General features: G+C 37.9%; 1 protein-coding gene across 5 annotated transcripts in view; it reads left to right on the plus strand.

Moving 5' to 3' along the window:
- EML4 (EMAP like 4) overlaps positions 1-11,168 on the plus strand; it is a 148,171-nt gene extending 137,003 nt beyond the window's left edge. For all 5 annotated transcript variants that reach the window (XM_085315831.1, XM_085315829.1, XM_085315830.1 and 2 more), the window contains 4 exons: positions 2,377-2,464; positions 3,811-3,909; positions 7,762-7,892; positions 8,496-11,168. In XM_085315831.1, the coding sequence (XP_085171957.1) occupies positions 2,377-2,464; positions 3,811-3,909; positions 7,762-7,892; positions 8,496-8,960 (783 nt within the window). In that variant the 3' untranslated portion in view covers positions 8,961-11,168. The remainder of the gene's footprint in view (positions 1-2,376; positions 2,465-3,810; positions 3,910-7,761; positions 7,893-8,495) is intronic.
- Positions 11,169-17,479: the final 6,311 nt, after the last annotated feature.

A 17,479-nucleotide genomic window follows, 5' to 3' on the forward strand; every position in this document is an offset into this window, starting at 1 on the left:
TGTGAGTGATTGCATGAGGAAGCCAAAATTAGCAACCGGGTTTCTCTCTGAGCTGAGCTTCTTTGACCCTTTCAGCTTGTGCAGAATGCAGCAGCGTATTAATTCGCTGGACTGAGTGAGACTGGCGATCGAGTTTCACACACCCGGTATTCCTCTGTGCTGGCTGCCAGCACGCTTGTGGGCTGATACTAGCTTGATATTAAGCAGGGAGACACCTTGGTATGTTTGAGACCTTGAGCTCTTTCTGGTCAGGTGTTTGTGCTCTGGCATCGTGTCCTTTTGGCATTCTTGAGTCATTCAGTAGCCCAGCGAGTGACCTCCAAGTAGTATGACTAAGTCCTTCTGGTAGTCAACTTCTAGTTATTTCCTGCAGCTTGAAAACATTACTTTAATCCTTGTAGAAATATTTTATTTACTAGACTAGCATTAGCTTGGATATAAGCTGATTGSTATTACTATGTGTAGATAACTTTTCAGTCATGCTCAAGTTTTCTGTTGCATGAAGTAGGCTGTCTTCTAAGCCTGTTCCTGTGATGAGTGATGGTGTTGGTTGTGATCAGAAGGAATTTCCAATTAGCTGAAACAACCATTTTGACTCGTGCAGCTGTTTTGAGGGCTTCAGATATGCAGACAGCAATCTGAAGGTATGGGCTAGGTTATGAACTTCCAGTGCGTCAGCAGCTCTGGGGTAACTGGCCCTGGTTGTGTTTGCTTTACACCACCGAGATACCTGCTAGCAAAAGAGAAGCAAGGGCTGTGCATCTACTGAGCTTGCTATGGGATAAAAGCTATACTATCAGGCTAAACCTGAAATAATCAGTGTGCCCATCCCATAAGCTGTGGACATTTCGACCTTTTACCACTTAAGTCTGAAACGGATAAACATTACCAATGAAGGAGATGGTTTCCATTTAGTCAGATAGTTTTAACAACCAGTGATAACGTGAGTAATTATGTTCGTTGTATATAAAGGTACACAGAAGGAAAGAATAAAACGTTGCTTTATCTGTGGTAGCTRCCGAAGAAAGATTTTAATAGAAAATAAGATTGTGCTATTTAAAATATTAAGTCGCTGTTATGTTCCGATTCATCATCTAGTGATCGCTTGCTTGAAGAGATTTTCCAGCATGGAGCCCCCTGGCCAATCGCTTTGTTCACTCCCCACCGCCCCTAGGAATTTTAACAGCTGCCAAATGTCTGGCAGGATTTAGTAAATGACTGACCAATTCTTTTCCATGTTGGAGTTAGCTTGCAAATTTTCAGGCTTGGAAAATAAGAAAAAAAATCCTCGCCAATCCTACTTTTTTTTTTTTTTTTTCAAAATACCAAGTTTGCACGTTAATATCATATATCCTGCCCTTGACTGCAAAGTAGGTATGTCAGTATGCAGTTCCTCTGCTAGAGGCAGAAAATAATACTTAAGAAAAATAAATCTTAAGTATTATATTTTTTCCCCTCTAAGTGTTTCTGAAATCCCGTGCAAAAGGCACAGTGACAAAGGAATAGAGATGACTCTATTTATACATTTAATTCTGAAGGCAAACAGCCTCTCTTGCAGTTGGCTGTCAAGAAGTCGGTGGTGAGTAGTGTGGCTGCTGGAAGGCACTTCGCAGGAGGCCCAGGATGGCCCGTGCTCCAGCACGGTCCAGTGTGACCCAGGCAGGGCTGAGGGATCCGGCATGGCTCTGGAGACCCTGCCTTCATAAGAGGTGCCAGGAGGGGAAAGGAGATGAACTGGCAGCTGTCAGTCACGAGGATGGCATCCAAAGATGCCCAGCAGAATGATTAGAAAGCAAAAAAATGGACAATCTTATTAGGGAGGGTGGAGCGGTAAGAAGACATGGGAGATTGGATGAGAGAAAAAAAGAGAGTGAAACAGAAGTCATGTTTACTCACTTCCTATTCCCCATTCTATGGATGAATAACTTACTCATTTTACAAAATTACAGCTTCCCTAGAGGCTTTCAAATCATTCTTATTATTTGTACTATGCTTATCAAACAAACAAACAAAAAAAATCATGCATGGGAAAAGCACTCTGAACAGATGCATTTAGCTTCTCCCCAAATATAGTAGGAAAGTAGCTGCTTAGGACTCAGTGTGCTAGTGATGGTGATAAATACGCAAGTAGGCCAAAGAGTTTTTGTTATTCCAGTGATGACCTTGCGTGTGTAGGTAAAACCCCCTGTAGCTGGCTTTAACGTGTGTGGTGGAGGGTGCATAGCAGGGGCTTTTGGAAAGCTTTTGAGAGTATCCTTGAGCACAAGGAAGGCACTCAAGGGGTAGAGGGGGATACTTTTTTAAATGTTAGTTGTYGCATTTGTGGGCACAACTTCTGTTTCTGTTTCACATTGGTGTTGTTGCATTCTTCTTTAGGGACATTCCAGCTATATTACACACCTTGACTGGTCCCCAGACAACAAGTATATAATGTCAAACTCAGGAGACTATGAAATATTATACTGTAAGTATAAAATTAAATATACTRGAAACAGAAATATGTATTGGCTATCAGAACATAGAGAAGAATGAGTTTGATCAAGACTGCACAAAATGCTTACTGACAAAGGAACTAATTTGAACGTTTATAACTTCATATCTTGATGTTCCTCAGAGCTGTGTATTACCTAACGGCAATGCCAAATATAGCTTACTCCTCTGCAAGGTCATAAATCAGGGTAACAGCTTAGAATTTACAGAAGAAGTGGCATTAGGTTTTGATCTTAGCCTGAAAGTTTTGTAGATTGAAAATAATACATACAGTTGTCTAATTAGTGCCAACAAAACCAGTTATTTTAGGGGAATAAAACCAGTGAGTCTGTACCACTGTAATTTTTGTTTTATGTGTGTGCTTATTTTAACTTTATCATAGCTGTTAGTGTTGAAAACTGAGCAAAGAGTACTTCTATTTGTATAAGTTAATGATAATATTTTCATGTTTGTTTGCCTTTTTTAGTGTACTCAAATATGAATTTAASTGTAATATGTATTAGTTCTATCACAAATTCAATTTCCATAGTGTAAATCAGCGTATTTTTAAACTATTAATGTATTCTTCCTATGGTTTTAACTGGAACAAAAGAGTTGTAGATTCTGGTCCTGTACAGGCAAGAGGAGCCAGTGATAATGAGTGGTTTAATATATCTGGCACTTTAACGTGTCCTTTCTGCCTGATTGCAACTTACATTTCCACTCTGGATAGTTCAGTATTTGGATCTGCCAAAAGAAAATGTGGGTGACCATAATTGTCTATGCAGAGAAGCAAAGAGCTGTGACCCAGTAGTTCTTGACTTGTGTATAGAAAGATGGACGTTCTTTGGGGAAATAATCATTCCTTTCCTGGTTAGAAGTGGAAAAGCAGTTTAAAGCTTCTGTGGCAATGGTTTCTCACTGTTCTTAAAAGCAGAGCTTCCTGAATGCTTGATTAAATTTTGGCCTGTTGATGGAGATGATAAGAAGGATAAATTCTGCTATTATAGGACCTATTAAAACATTTTGTAGAACAGGTAGGAGGGGAACAAACTACAGTGAAGTGTTTTTGAGGTGTGCTGAAACAGTGTACTGAGGTACGCTGTGGAAAGGGAAATGAGACATAAATGTGGCTCTTAGATACCAAGTGAAAGTTCAAATATTTGGAATTTGATAAAGGACATAMAGTATAACATAGTGCTGGCCTATCTTTGCCTCTACAGTGTGATTCTAGACTTATGCATTTGTTACTGTCTCCATTAGCCATACCATCATTAAAGAGCGTGTGTTTAAATCTAAAATTCTATGCCGTAACTTGTCGTTGACTTTTTTTTTTTAAAGGGGACATTCCAAGCGGCTGTAAGCTAATCAGGAATCGTTCTGACTGTAAGGATATAGATTGGACGACATACACTTGCGTGCTAGGCTTTCAAGTGTTTGGTAAGCATCATTTCACTTGTTTTTAAACTACTCAGGCTGTCCTTTTGTTATTTATTTTGCTTCAATTTGTCATTAGAAATATACTGTTAATAATTAGTGATAATGGTGCTGAGATGTCCAACTGAGACTGAACACAGTATTTTTCTGTGATACAGAGCACTGGGTATGAGTATGCTCCGTAGACAATGTATACTTGATTTCTGTTTAGTCTCAAGGATCAGGATTTGATTTTTCTGTTACTGTTTTTAAGCTATCAGTTCTGGGAGCTTTGAACCAAAAAGCTRGTATTTTGAATTGCTCACATGGTATACACACATTCTGCTTGCTTCCTGGTTTCAGAAAAGGAGTAAATCTAGCAATTAGTAAAGATGTGAGAATAGGATATAGTTCATGACTTAAAAGCACAGCAGCACCTTGAGACCTGCAGCAAGCAGTGAGAAATATACATTGCTTGTAAAGAATGAAAATGCTTCAAAGATTAAACATATTCTTTGCCTAGTGGTTTATTAAAAAAAAAAAAAAAGTACAAAAAATTACAAAGCCAACAGATGCAACTTTAATACTGCTATTTGAGACTGTGACCAAATAGTTCAAACTACTTTTGCCTAGAGCAGCTCTGTTGGCCTTAAATTAGGAATCCCTCTGTRAGGAGTTGAAAGGTATTGTTCAGTCTGTCGGTGCTGTAAACCAACTCATGTGAACTGGATGCCAAACACTTCACTTTCACTGCCAATATCAGATGCCTTCCTTAGTTTTTCATATTGCTGGAAAAATCAAAAGCAAGTAGAAGTAAATCACTAAATTCTTYGGAGAGGTGAAGGTTAGATCTACAAGCCTTTTCTTCACAGCTACTAGAAGTTCAACTTTGAGTATCAGTTTATATACAGGGTGGAAGAAAATCTGAGTGCTTTGTGTAGCCTTTCACAACTTCTATCAAATTTTTAATGAGCAAGTAGTCTTAAAGGACTTGTGGTTGTTTTGGTACTAGCAGTGATGCTCTTGTATGGTGTTATTAATAGAGTAGAAGGTGGTTTAGGCTGTATAACCAAACCTACTTTCCTTTCTCCCTGGGTACCAAAGATCTGAGGCAGAGCAGGGAAAATAGTTAGGAACAGGGGAGGATGCTGACTCGTTGATTAGCTGTGTAAATATTTTTGAGCTGTCTGAAGTTTGTAGTAGGTAGAAGAAATGAGTTGGAACATGCTGTTTGTTTGAACTGAATACTGTCATTTGTTGTTTTGTTGAGAATACTGCCTCCTGAGTTAAATTGAGTTGTATATGTGCTTTTTTATTCAGTCTGTCTTGGTGAAAATGAGAGGAGACAGCTCTTTCCTCCTAGTGTCTTGTGCATGTAAGGCCAGACTGATTAAGGACACTGATCTGTACTATTCGTTTCCTAACTTTCTGTGCTGCTGTGGAGCTAAGACCAAAATAATGAAGACTGTTAACATAAATGGCTTTTTCAAATGAGATATTAGAAGATTCAACAGAAAACAGAGAAAGTGAAAAACCAAGGCTGTGCTCCATGCTTATATAAGATCTTTGCCTTTGTGGTAATGAAAATATTTTTTAAAGCAAATGTACTGAACATATCTTCTGAAATAGCCTGGGATCTTAAGCCATTTAACATTTTATATCAAGTACTTGAAATCTACCTAAAATTTGAAGGTGGTTGAAGGTACGTTCCTCATAGGTACTGAAATTTTACCACTGTGTTTGGTAATAGAGCAGGTAGAATATGGGGAACAGCTTTGKGAATCTCTATGCTTTCTCAGAAATGTCCTTTATCCCTGATCTGAAGAGATTAGGTGTGGGAATGCAGAAATAATTCCATTTCTGTGTTCTTTTGGTCACTTACAAGGTGTTGACTGCGACAATCTCATCAGCTTTGATGTGAACATTTAGACCATTGATTTCTACCTTTAAGATCCATTGAATAGGAACTGTTGGTGACTTGAGCCAGATTGAAAAAAGATGACTAGATATGAACAACTCCCATAATCACCATTCTGAGGCTTTCCAGCCTTTTTTACTTTGTGTTTTAATCTGCTCTTCAGTGGATTTGTCTGTTGATGCTGTCCGCACTCCCTTCTGGATTAATATGTACTCTAACTACTCTGGATTAAATTTAATTAGCCTCAGCTGCTCTAAAAATCTTCAAAGTGCYAGAGGGACCTTGGAGTAAAGTAGATACAGCAGATAATATTATGTTATTTTTGGATAGAAGGGAATGTATTTCATCTAGAAAATATAAAAGTAAACTTCCCAGCCAAGACTCGTCGAGCTTTAATTTTATATTGTCTAGTGGTCTGACGCCCTTTACAGAATCTTAAAATTACAGCTCGGTCTTGAACAAAGTATTCTACTGTTAAATCAGATAGAGCAACTAAGTCAAACCAGCAGTTAACTATTACCCAAAGGGAGAAGAGTCAAGATTGACCCTTTGGCGAGCTGGCTCGGTGATCCAAACAAGCAGTGGGCTGCTCACTTGGCTATGCAAGAGAGACAGCTCAGTTTATGGGCTTGGGACTTTTGGGTGTGTATGTTTGCTTTTTCTACTAATTTTGCTCTATAGATAGTGTGTCCATGGGGTCAGTCAGCAGACGAAAGGATAGAAATGCATGGGGGGGAGGTGAGGTTAGCACTGCTCCTTTTTGTAGTAAATATTTTTGTATTGACTTAGCAGTGTCATCAGTCTGTGCCCCAAGCACTTGAAGTCACGCCCTCGTTTACTGCACGTTTCCCACATCTTCCTCAGAGCAGATTATTTTGGGAGAGACTTACTTCTGGCTAGTAGAATTTATTAAAATTGAAGTATTTCTGTCATACCTAATAACAGAGCTATATTACTTTGTAATTCTTTGTTGGTGGTGGGTTTTAAATTCTTAAATACAAAATACTTGGACACATTAATGCCTTGTTTTCTCTTTGCTTACATCATACATTGAAAGCAAATCCTGCTGTTTTATGACAAAGGATTGTCTTACATTTAGAACTGCAAAAAGAATTCGTGAACCCCAAAGATACAAAATAAGAGACTCAATCTTGACTCTTAAGCTTTCTAATCTTATATTAAAAAGAAGAGAAAATAGTGTAGCAGGTTATTCAAAAGAGTTTGAATTATTAAAAAGAAATATAGTGTAAATTAGCATCCTGTAACACCTGGCTTAGCTTTTGTTCAGTTTTTCTCTCAGATGTGAATCGCAGGTTTTGTTACAGGAACCTTTAATGCCCTTATTTGTTGTTAAAACTACAGCCTTGTATTTATTCAGTGCTTCTCCTCCAGGCAATGTTGTTATTCTTTTGTCTAGACATATCAGCATCATGCTTCTCACTTAAAAGCATATTGAATTGTACTTAAGCACTTGACAGCACTTTTGTCTATGAAACGTGAACAGACTGGCTTTCTGTGCAAAGTATCATCAATCAATGGTCTCTTTCCAATCATGAAAATATTAAAAATTGCCCCGAATTAAAAAAAAAAAAAAAAAAAGAAAAAGAATTCTCTACATACTGTACTGTATCTTGGCTTGTTCAGTGCTTCAGTATCAGATTTTTAAACATTTGTGCAAAGTAAGATGATACAGATTTTGATTAGGAAACTTACCAAGTCTGAGAGGCTGTTCTGCCTGAAGTTTGGAGTTTTACTGGAGGGAGAGGCATTAGGCTAGCAAAAAATATGAAGCTCAATTCAACACCTTTTCAGTTTTCTGGTTGAATATTTTGTTTGCCTTTTATTATACTTGCCTTAAAAGGCTCTGGCTTTAAAGACTTTATTTTTGTTTATAGATTACTTTTTAATTTGTTTTTAAAACTACTGTCACTAAACATAACTATTCCATTCTCTCATAGGAGTTTGGCCTGAAGGATCGGATGGGACAGACATAAATGCCCTTGTCAGATCCCATAATCGAAAAGTGATAGCAGTTGCTGATGATTTTTGTAAGGTCCATCTCTTTCAGTATCCCTGTTCCAAGCCAAAGGTAAGTCTAGACCGGTCTAGTCGATGTGATTGTATACATTGCATGAAGTCTTCTGTGCCAGACATCTGCTTCCAGCCCAGTTATTTTGGAACCTTGCAGCCAAATGGTACATTTTTTCTCTGAGAACAAAGCTAGAGAAAAAGAGCATTGTTTCCTCGTGAAGTTTATATGGGGAAATATGAATCATATGTATACGTGTGTGTGTGTGTATATATATATATACACACACGTATATAGATAAATCTTAATCACACTATTATATATATATGTACACATRTGTATTTGTGCATAAATACATGTATGTATGAAGTAGCAATAGTTATCCTTTATTTCTGAAGCAGAGACTTGACACTTTTTGTTGGCTGACCTTTGTATTAAGTCTTTCAGTTTTTGCATGAAGATCTTTCTGAATTTGTCCCAAGTTATAAGCCTTAAGAAAAGAAGATATTTGAATGGAAAAAAATAACATATAAATTGGTACTCCTGTGTGAACAAAGGGTTCTCTCGAATGGCTGAACAAAAATGTTAGTGGTTTGTTTAGATTTTGGTATGATGTGCTCTTCTAGTCAAGTGTATGATTTATTTTCCTGTTTATTTCAATAGGCCCCAAGTCACAAATACAGCGCTCACAGTAGTCATGTGACAAATGTCAGCTTTACCCATAGAGATGGTCACTTGATTTCAACTGGAGGGAAAGACATGAGTATTATTCAATGGAAACTTGTAGAGAAGGTAACTCTACCACAAAATGACATTGTAGTAGAAATTGGTGCAACCAAAGTGCCCATCCCTGCCAGTGAAAATGCTGTACAATCTCCTGCACCCCTCTCTCAGCCTTTTAATGAAATGAATCAAAATGAAAGTGTAACTGGCAGTTCTCCAGCTTCCTTGGAGAGCAACTTGGAGCAGTCTGCAGAGGCCAGTGAAGAGCAGAGTGAGGAGCAAAGCGACGGGAGCAGCCTGGATCCTGCGGAGCCAGGCTATGAAGAACCATCCAATGAGACAAGTGAGGAGCACAGTGAATCCACAGTCACTGAAGAGCAGCAGGATAACTCACCGGTGTCTTAACACTTACAACGTGGATGGCTTTTATTTCCCTTGGTGTGCATTACTTCATTAAAGGGTGAGGGTTCAAATAGGGAGAAGTAGCTGAGATTCATGACCRCACCAGCTTTTGAGTTTCAGTGAGATTTTTAGTCTGACCTTCAGTTCAATATGTGGAACCATCTCAAGGGCCCAGCTTCATGGTTTGTGTCAAGATCTGGTCAAAGTTAGTAGTGGACATAATCATAGATTCATCTTAATTCTGAAATTGCAGTCAGGAAGGGGCATGAAATACATACTGGAAAAAAGGTTGGCTCTAAGAATTAGCTGAAATAAACCACCTTAACCATATGAWAGTGTTTCCTGAAAGAACTAAAACCAAACAGAAGCACTGAGTGATTCCAGCTGAGTAGTAGTATGCTGTTTTTTTCCAGGTGTTAAAACAAACAAACAACCCAAAAAGCTATTTGTAAAGTTATTTCCTTTATTTTTTCTTGATGAGAAAAAGAGAGGAAAAGCAATGTAACGGTGCCGCGTGCATCAATGCCTTCTTGATCTAACACATATGCAATTTTCTAACACTACTAATTCCTAGTGGAATCTGGACACGCTCACAGTTGGTCTGCCCTGGGTGCTGCTATTTCTAAAGCAAATCCTTGAGTTGCAAGTTGTTATTGTCTCTTCAAAGAATTGCTTGCCTAGAGAGTCTTTACAGTGACCTTAATGTGAATGGCAGAGAATGCATGGCAAGAATGCAAAGTCAGATGTGCTCTAGAATTAAACTTTAAGCCTTCAAGCAGAACTTGCTCCATCCCTAGTGGGAGAAATAGAAATACAGTTAACTTAAATTATTAAATTGGTGCTTGGGATTAGTGTATTAAGTTGATTTTTTTTTTAATTAGAGGTAACTCTGAGAATCATTAAACTTTTTTTTTTTCCTGACTCCTTTAGCAATTGTGATATAAGCATACAGTAATTTAGACAATGTTGTGATTTTCAGACTTGTTGATCTATCATTTTTGTGATTTCCTCCTCCCACCTTGAGTTGCTCTAAGCCATGCAGCTCTCATGTGGCTATACATGGCCAGTTACGGGATATCTTGGCATTTGTTATGCATTTGGAAAGTAATTTTTTTATGAAGTTTGTCAGATAGCTACAGTTTTTTCTTAAGTACATACGTTTCCTACTTTAAAAAGGTATAGATTTACTGACAGATATCCATTTCCTATGTACTTGTTTATATTTTGATTACATAGAATTTTCTTTTTTAACTTGCTGCATTGTGCTGATATTTTAGTTTTAGTTAGAATATCATGTTTAGAAACTTTGGATGAGTTCATAAGTCTTAATTATGCAAGCGTTTACGTGATTGTGCCATTCCAAAGTGCATCAAAACTGTCATTCCCTTACTAGTATCTTCTCAGGAGAAATGCTACAGATCAGGTATTTAGTCATCATTTGGAAAGATAAAAACTAATGGACTCCCAAAGGACATTTAGAACATTTATATATAAAATATATAAATATATATATATACACACATATATATATAAAATATCCTCTTGTTTACAACAGTTCCAGAAACCTCAAAGTAGTTCCCTTCTGATGAAGGGAGGTATGGATTCCAAGCAACCCATCTGTTTAAACTGTGCTCTGTACATAGTGTTTTACTGGAGGGCTCTAGTATGCCTGACTTGCAAATTTGCCAAATAATAGCAATGGAAGAAAAAGTTCAACTCATCAAAATACATGGTTCCAAATCAGGAATATACTGTAGGTTTAGAAAATAATCCTAGTAAAGGAAAAAGGATTTTTAGAGCTAATGAGGCACAGAGCTCTCTCTGATTTTTATGAACTCCACGTAAGCAACACATTTCATTTGGARTATCTGTCACCTGGGGTTGCCATGTAAAGTGAGAGTTATAGTTGTGATATTCTTGTGTTTGTAGTTCAGAAGACTCTACTAATATGCAAAAAGCCTTACAGCTTTCAATTGCTGGCAACTACTGTTTAACAAATAATTAAATCTGTGATAATGGATGGAAATGGGTGGGATTATGTAACTGTAGATGTTTTAGAAAAATAATTGTGAATGAATTATGATTAAGAGTGTTTCATGTGAAGATGTTTGAGCCATTTCTATCTATCATGCATTCCTGTCTCAAGGCAGAAAATTTTGAAGATTAAAAGAATAAAATAATCAAAATAATAAACTGCAGTGTCTTTTTCGATATCTACGCTGCTTTTTTCCGTATACAAAGGGCATGTCATCTTCGTGTTCGCAGAGTGTAGAGGACTTTAGAAGAGGGGAAAAAAATCTTGTTAACTTGTGCTTTTTTGGTAACTTTAGATTTACGAAAAATAAGTTCGTTAAAATCATAAATAATTCTGGCACTCAGAAACAATATTCTTGATTATTGACTTTTTAAATGTTTTCTGACATCTTTCCCGTTGTTAGTTAATTACCTACTAGCATTRTCATACTGTAGCTGATTGATGGGAACCATGGGGTTACAAATAGGTATTTGTCCTGATACATATTGCACCCCACCTTCCTGGGTTCTATCAGAAGCTGTCTGCTGGAAGACATACGAAAAGTGTGAGTATATTTTGGATATAACACCTTGAATTTCACAACATTTCTGCATTCTTAATGATCTCTGTCCAGTTGCAGACGCAGGAAGTTACAATATCCTTCAATTTCTTAATATATTCCGTGTGAAAAAATCTCTCAGTCCTTTATGAAATTTTGAATCACCTCCATTGCTTGCAGCTGGTTTCTGTCCTTCACAAAAGGGAAGGGAGAGATGGAGAGGAAAAAGAAACTTTCAGAGTAGCCAAATACATTATGTTTATCCTCCCTTCCCTCCCCCCTAAAAAAAAAAAAAAAAAAAAAAAAGAAAAGAAAAAAAGATGACATTGGACTGGAAATCAGTGTCTTCAAATTGTCCAGTTCTCTAACTGGAGTAACATGTAGATGTCTGAAAGTCATGCCATGCAGTTTCCAGAATGCCTGCAGCATCAAGCAGTGCTTTGCGCAGGGGATGGCTGTGCAGCAGAGCGGTCTAGGCTTTGCTCCATTACTGTCCGCATTCAGCGTAAGGCTTTTGCTATCAGGTCTCCTGGGATGAAGGAGTTGAAGATAGAAGTCCCCTTTGAAGAGGAGGTAAGCTAGAAATTTTTGTGAGCCTCCCTCACGGTGGATCTAGGATGTGGCTCCAGGTGCCCGTTTCTGTATTTGGGCAGTGTCTGCTGCTGGCTGAGGCAGCTGAAGTGATGGTATTCGTCCTGCGGAGCTGAAGTGCAGGGTGGAAGCGCCACTGAAGGCATCAAACTGAAACAACATTCTTTTTTATGTGATTGAAATTTCAGTTTCAATATCTGCATTAAATTGTTTTAGATTATGTAGTAAAATACTTGAATGTTGGGAAATGCTAAGCTTRTGGATACATGTAATACCAATCCATACTGGGTGTATGTCATGCAAAGTGATATTAATCAGTTTTTATGCACAAAGAGCACTCTTCAGGGTATGACCACATACTTTTTTCTTCTTTTCCTTTCTCCTCTTTTTTTCCTCATAGGAGTTCCAGAATAAGAGAGGAAGAGGCTGGGATTAGGTGTGGATGGGTATTCATGAACCAAGCATTTCTTAGTTTTGGTTTTACTGTAATTCTCATTATAAATAATAAGTAATAGTTTTTGCCTATGTTAAGTAGATGTATGTTAAGCACATGTATGTTACGTTTTAGCTTCTTATTTTTACTCTTCCTAAGAATACATAGATTCTGGTTTTAATTTTCTCCCTTGAAATTAAGTAAAAAATCATATTTCCTTGTCTCATCAAATGCAGCATACTGTTCAGTGTAGGCTCTATTCTATGCTTTGTTCTTCATCCCTGCAAGATTTGTTACACCCCCTTATACTTCTCTGAGTTCACTGGAGTATTTCAGTTGAATCAGGACACAAATGTCCTTGTGAAATTTAAGTTTGGCTGAGCCAAACAAAGAACAAATTCTCCCTTCTATTGCCTCATTCCAGTAAAATGTTGATTCCTGGCARTGAAAGGATTAATATTGCACGAGATGGATTGTTCTTGCTTGCTTTCTGTGCAAGTCTGAGCCCATTGCCCCAATATATTTATTTTATGTACCAATAGTTTAATCAACTGAGAGTGAAGAACTGCATACGGTAGGATTATACAACTTAGAAAATGGACACTGTACACACTTGTATGCCTGTGGTTTTGTATTTGTGTGCATAAATGCAAGCATCAAAAGATAAGGCTGCTCAAGGCCATTTTTTTTTCTGTGTTTGAAAGAGAAATGTGAATTGCTTCACACTGCAGTGAATTTGAAAGGTTTAGGAGCAAAGGGAAAAAGTCATTGGATAGGCGTTCCCAGTGTGACCCGCAATGTGAGAAAACCAGTTTCGGGCGACAGGACAAGATGTGCGGTTGTGGGACTGTGGTTGTACCAGAGATGTGTTCCCCAGCTTGGGGCCCTGGTGTCCTCCCCTGCGTGCCTGGCTGCCCTCCTTCTCAGGAGGAGTAAGGCTGAGGAGATGGGGGTCCCAGCCTGATGCATTTTCTAAAGATTAAWGTTCCCACAGCGCTTTCCTAGGGCATTTCATCAGACAGTGAAACAACCTCTCCAGAAATTTGCTAGCGTCATTGTTCAGTTACCTTACACTGAGCACAGGCATTGGTTTCCRCTCTATGAAGACAGAGAGGCTTGAGACTGGGAAGCTCGAGTTCCTCCTGCCAGGGCCAAACGTGTTGCAGGAACACCAGGGAAGGAGGAGGGGGTGAAACACACCAGTGAGGAGAGATGCTGGGGAATGCTGTGATAATCTGTTGGACTAATATTGCCACTGAAAAAGGGGGAAAAAAAAAAAAAAAAACTATTACTGCTTTTAAAACAGTGTACCAAGAAGTTAGGGGCATTTTCGCTAAATAACTTGGAGAACTTGTGAATTGAAGTTTTTCCAATCCTTTCTCCCCAACTTACCCTCTCTTAGATCTTGTCTGTATGAGAAAATCTACATAAGTGTTCAGTTCTTCTGGTAGAAGTGATATTATCAGTGGTTTCAAGAAATGGCAAGTTTCTGGAGATTTTTGCTGGTTTTCTTTTTAAGAATTGTAGAAAAAAAAATTCTTTCAAAAAGTTCTACTTAACTAAATCTGGAAAGACTCTACATCTTAGTGATTTGTGTGTATTTGTAATTTCAGTGGAGGGTTTTAGAGCCTAGCTCTTCAGCATGGTGCCTCTGGACACTTGCAGGCTCTCGTGAGAACTAGTCCCATGAAGTGAGCCACAAGTGAGCGTCAGAAAGGTCCATACCTTGTTAGCAGTCTCTTCTGTGTCTGTCTGTCTGTCTGTCTGTTACGTTGTTTTGTTCTTCAATAATCACCATGCTTTGATTCTGTGGCATTGCTGTAAAAAACGCTTGTTCTCATCATTTCTTACTATCTAAATTACAGTTTAATTGTTCGTACTTCAGTTTTTGGTGAAGAAAGTGTCTTTTTAACTTACTGTCTCTAGAACAACTATTTTGTATGGTCATCCAAAATAAGGGCTCCAAATAGTTCTTGAGATACTGTATATCGCTATTGTGTGATGTTTCAGTTTGATGTTTTTGCCACGCACTACTTGTTTAACAAGTTGATTTCATGCAGAATTGTCTTTGTCTCACAATACGCTCTTCGTCCTGTGTACATCATTGTGCTTTCAGTCCAAAAGCACTTGCTTATAGTGACTTTTGACATTAGCTTACAATTGTTGGTTTGGAATTTAAACTTCCCTTAAATACACTATCTTGTCATTCCAGTTAATTTTCTTTTCTTTTTTTTTTTTTTNTTTTTTTTTTTTTTTTTTTTTTTTTTTTTCTTTTCCTCCTCCTTTTTCTCACAGCTCTGTCAAATAAGAGATCAGTACTTTTCTGCTCTGGCAATAAGTTTTCCTTTTAACATTTCAATCTCTTTTAAGCCCTTTTCACTTCCTTATCTGTCTGTAATTGCTTATAGGAAAAGAATAAATGCAATCAGGCAAACAAGGATACAGCTTCAAAAGCTAACGTGTATGTAAGTGGAATCATTCCTAGTATTTTGCACTGTATAAATGGAGGTCTGTGTTGGTTATTGCGTGGACACTGACAGTAGAATTGGGAACTATTGGACCTATTTATGCCTTGGGTAAAAGGAAATTGGAAGAGCGTAGTGTTATTGCTGCATCAGAGAGGCCTGGAGGCCCTTTCTAAAGCTCAGGGGAAGAAAATGCCTAAAGCTTTTGGCTTTAGCGAAGCAGGCAGAAAAGAGTTCTCTAGCTTTCAGTTTACCAGTGAAAGAAGAAGGTGCAACAGAGCTTTCGAATGCTCTGTATTACACGGAGGAGGTAACGGTATGCAAAGCTTGCTCTTGGTACCGTTCTTCTGGCACAGGGATGGGTGTGAGCTACCTCCCTGCAGTGGTCGCTCTGATTTCTAGTGATGCTGCAAACTCTACCATRGACAAGATTTAAATGGAAAAACCCTGTTTTTAGCATTGTGTTGATTAGAATTTTTCTTGAAGTGTTGGGCAACATGGAAATAAGACTGCAGACAGGAGTCAGTCTTGTCCATGCACAGATGTCGATGTTGCTAATGCTAAGCAGGTGCTTGTCGTGGAAGTTTAACATGAAATGGCTGTAGCATGGACAGGGCTCTTGGAAAGCTCCCATTTGCCCCAAGTTTAGCAAATGGAAATTACATGTCAGTTGAATGTGGGTGAAGCTAGATTTCTTATATTAAAAGTTACAATTTGTTTTTAATGATTGCCTGTCTCCTAACTTGTGAATGGCAATCTTGTGTTCGTCTTCTGCCAGTTGGGAGAGAAGCAAATGTGGAACACTAAACTTTCAAAAAAGATTCAAAAAATCCATAAAGGATTTTTTTCAGGATGGATATCCATTCTACCCTTTGTCAGGGCCATGTGGATCTGCTTCCATTATATTTAATGTAAACAAGCATACATTAAATTCTGCTATTTGAGTATTTTGAATAAGAATCAATAATTCTCTAGAGAAAAAAAAAWTCTACAAATAATTCTCTTCCTAATTATTCTATCAGAGGCTTTCCTAGAGTTGTGCCTCTGAAATATCTTTCCTTGACTAGGCCCCTTTCTCTGATAGATTTTTGTTCAATTATACATAACATTTCAGAATGTTTTTTCTCTTAACCTGGAATGTCATCACATCCTTATTTCCAGCAGTTAAATCGAGCTCTGTCTCCCTAACCATCAAAGAAGAGAGATGCTGTAACTCATATAGACCTTTTGTTCTTTGAAAATCCTGCCTTAGCTTTAACTTTCAAAAAGTCGTCTTCCTAAAGTTGCAATTAGAGACTAAATTGAATTCGTTATGTGTGTATATATATATGTGTGTATATATATATATGTACACACACAAATGCATATATTAAAAAAAAAAAAAAAAAGACAAAAGGCAGCTGTGGAATGTGCTCTGGTCCACAATGGATTACAGAATCCCATTAAGGTCTCTCTATTTTTATGAGCACTTCGCTGTAGTGTATCATCATTATCAACGTTTGTGATATTCTTGGAACAGATTCACTTACTYGGATTACTTTCTCCCAAAGTGTTTTCAGTTTTGCAGCAGTACACAGACTATCACAATCCATGAATTTCTAAGAGGAGAAGGGAAGAGATTTTATATTTAGAATTCTCTTTTATAACCCTGTTTTTTTCTTTTTTTTTTCTTTCTTTTTTTTTCATTCTTCCACAAATTTAAATTTATTTGACTGGAAGTGGGCAAAGGGATGCACTGTCATGTGGTGTACCACAGGTCTGGCTGGAAAGCTTCTTCCTGCATTGCCCCCATCTCCTTGGATTCTGACCACTTTATCTGTTTAATGTCCCAGATGATACAAAAGGCATTTCATTTTATCTGTGCTAGAAGAAAAGAAAAGGGAAATTATGAGTTGCATCCTGTTTTGAATGCTGAATAATTGCCAACTGTATCTCCCCATTGTATGAGCTATCTCCTCAGAATCATCTCATGGGGATCAATTGTAACTCTACCATGGGGAGCAGAAGGGATTTTCTGTGGGTGGTGTGGCAGGGGGGACTGTAGATGAGGAGAAGTGCCGTGAACAGCTTGCTTTGCAGTCCAACTTTTTGTTGACTTGAGAGTGTGTCTAGAGACTTGTCTTGCTGAAGATCATGGCAGTCATCAGCTTCTGAGTTTTAGACTAGGTGCATCTGCAGGAAGTTGTGTGCACTGAGAGTTCGCCCTGGGGGTGTTGTGCTCTGTGCCTGTGTTTTCACTACAGATCTGTCATGCTTTATCTTTGTAAAATACGTATTTAATGAAATGTACAAGAAATGAAGRGAATGAAAATCATGTGCACAAAAGAATGAGTAAGTTTTTTATTAGACCAACACAAAACTCTTTTGCAATCCTTAACCTGATAATATTTATTTWCCCTTGTTCCTCCAATTTTCAAAGGCCAGCCATGAAGTTTACTCCTGGAAGTTCCCTGCAGATTC

This window comes from Rhea americana, unplaced genomic scaffold (genome assembly GCF_003343005.1).
Source record: "Rhea americana isolate MKP2758 unplaced genomic scaffold, rheAme1 scaffold_44, whole genome shotgun sequence".
NCBI lineage: Eukaryota > Metazoa > Chordata > Aves > Rheiformes > Rheidae > Rhea > Rhea americana.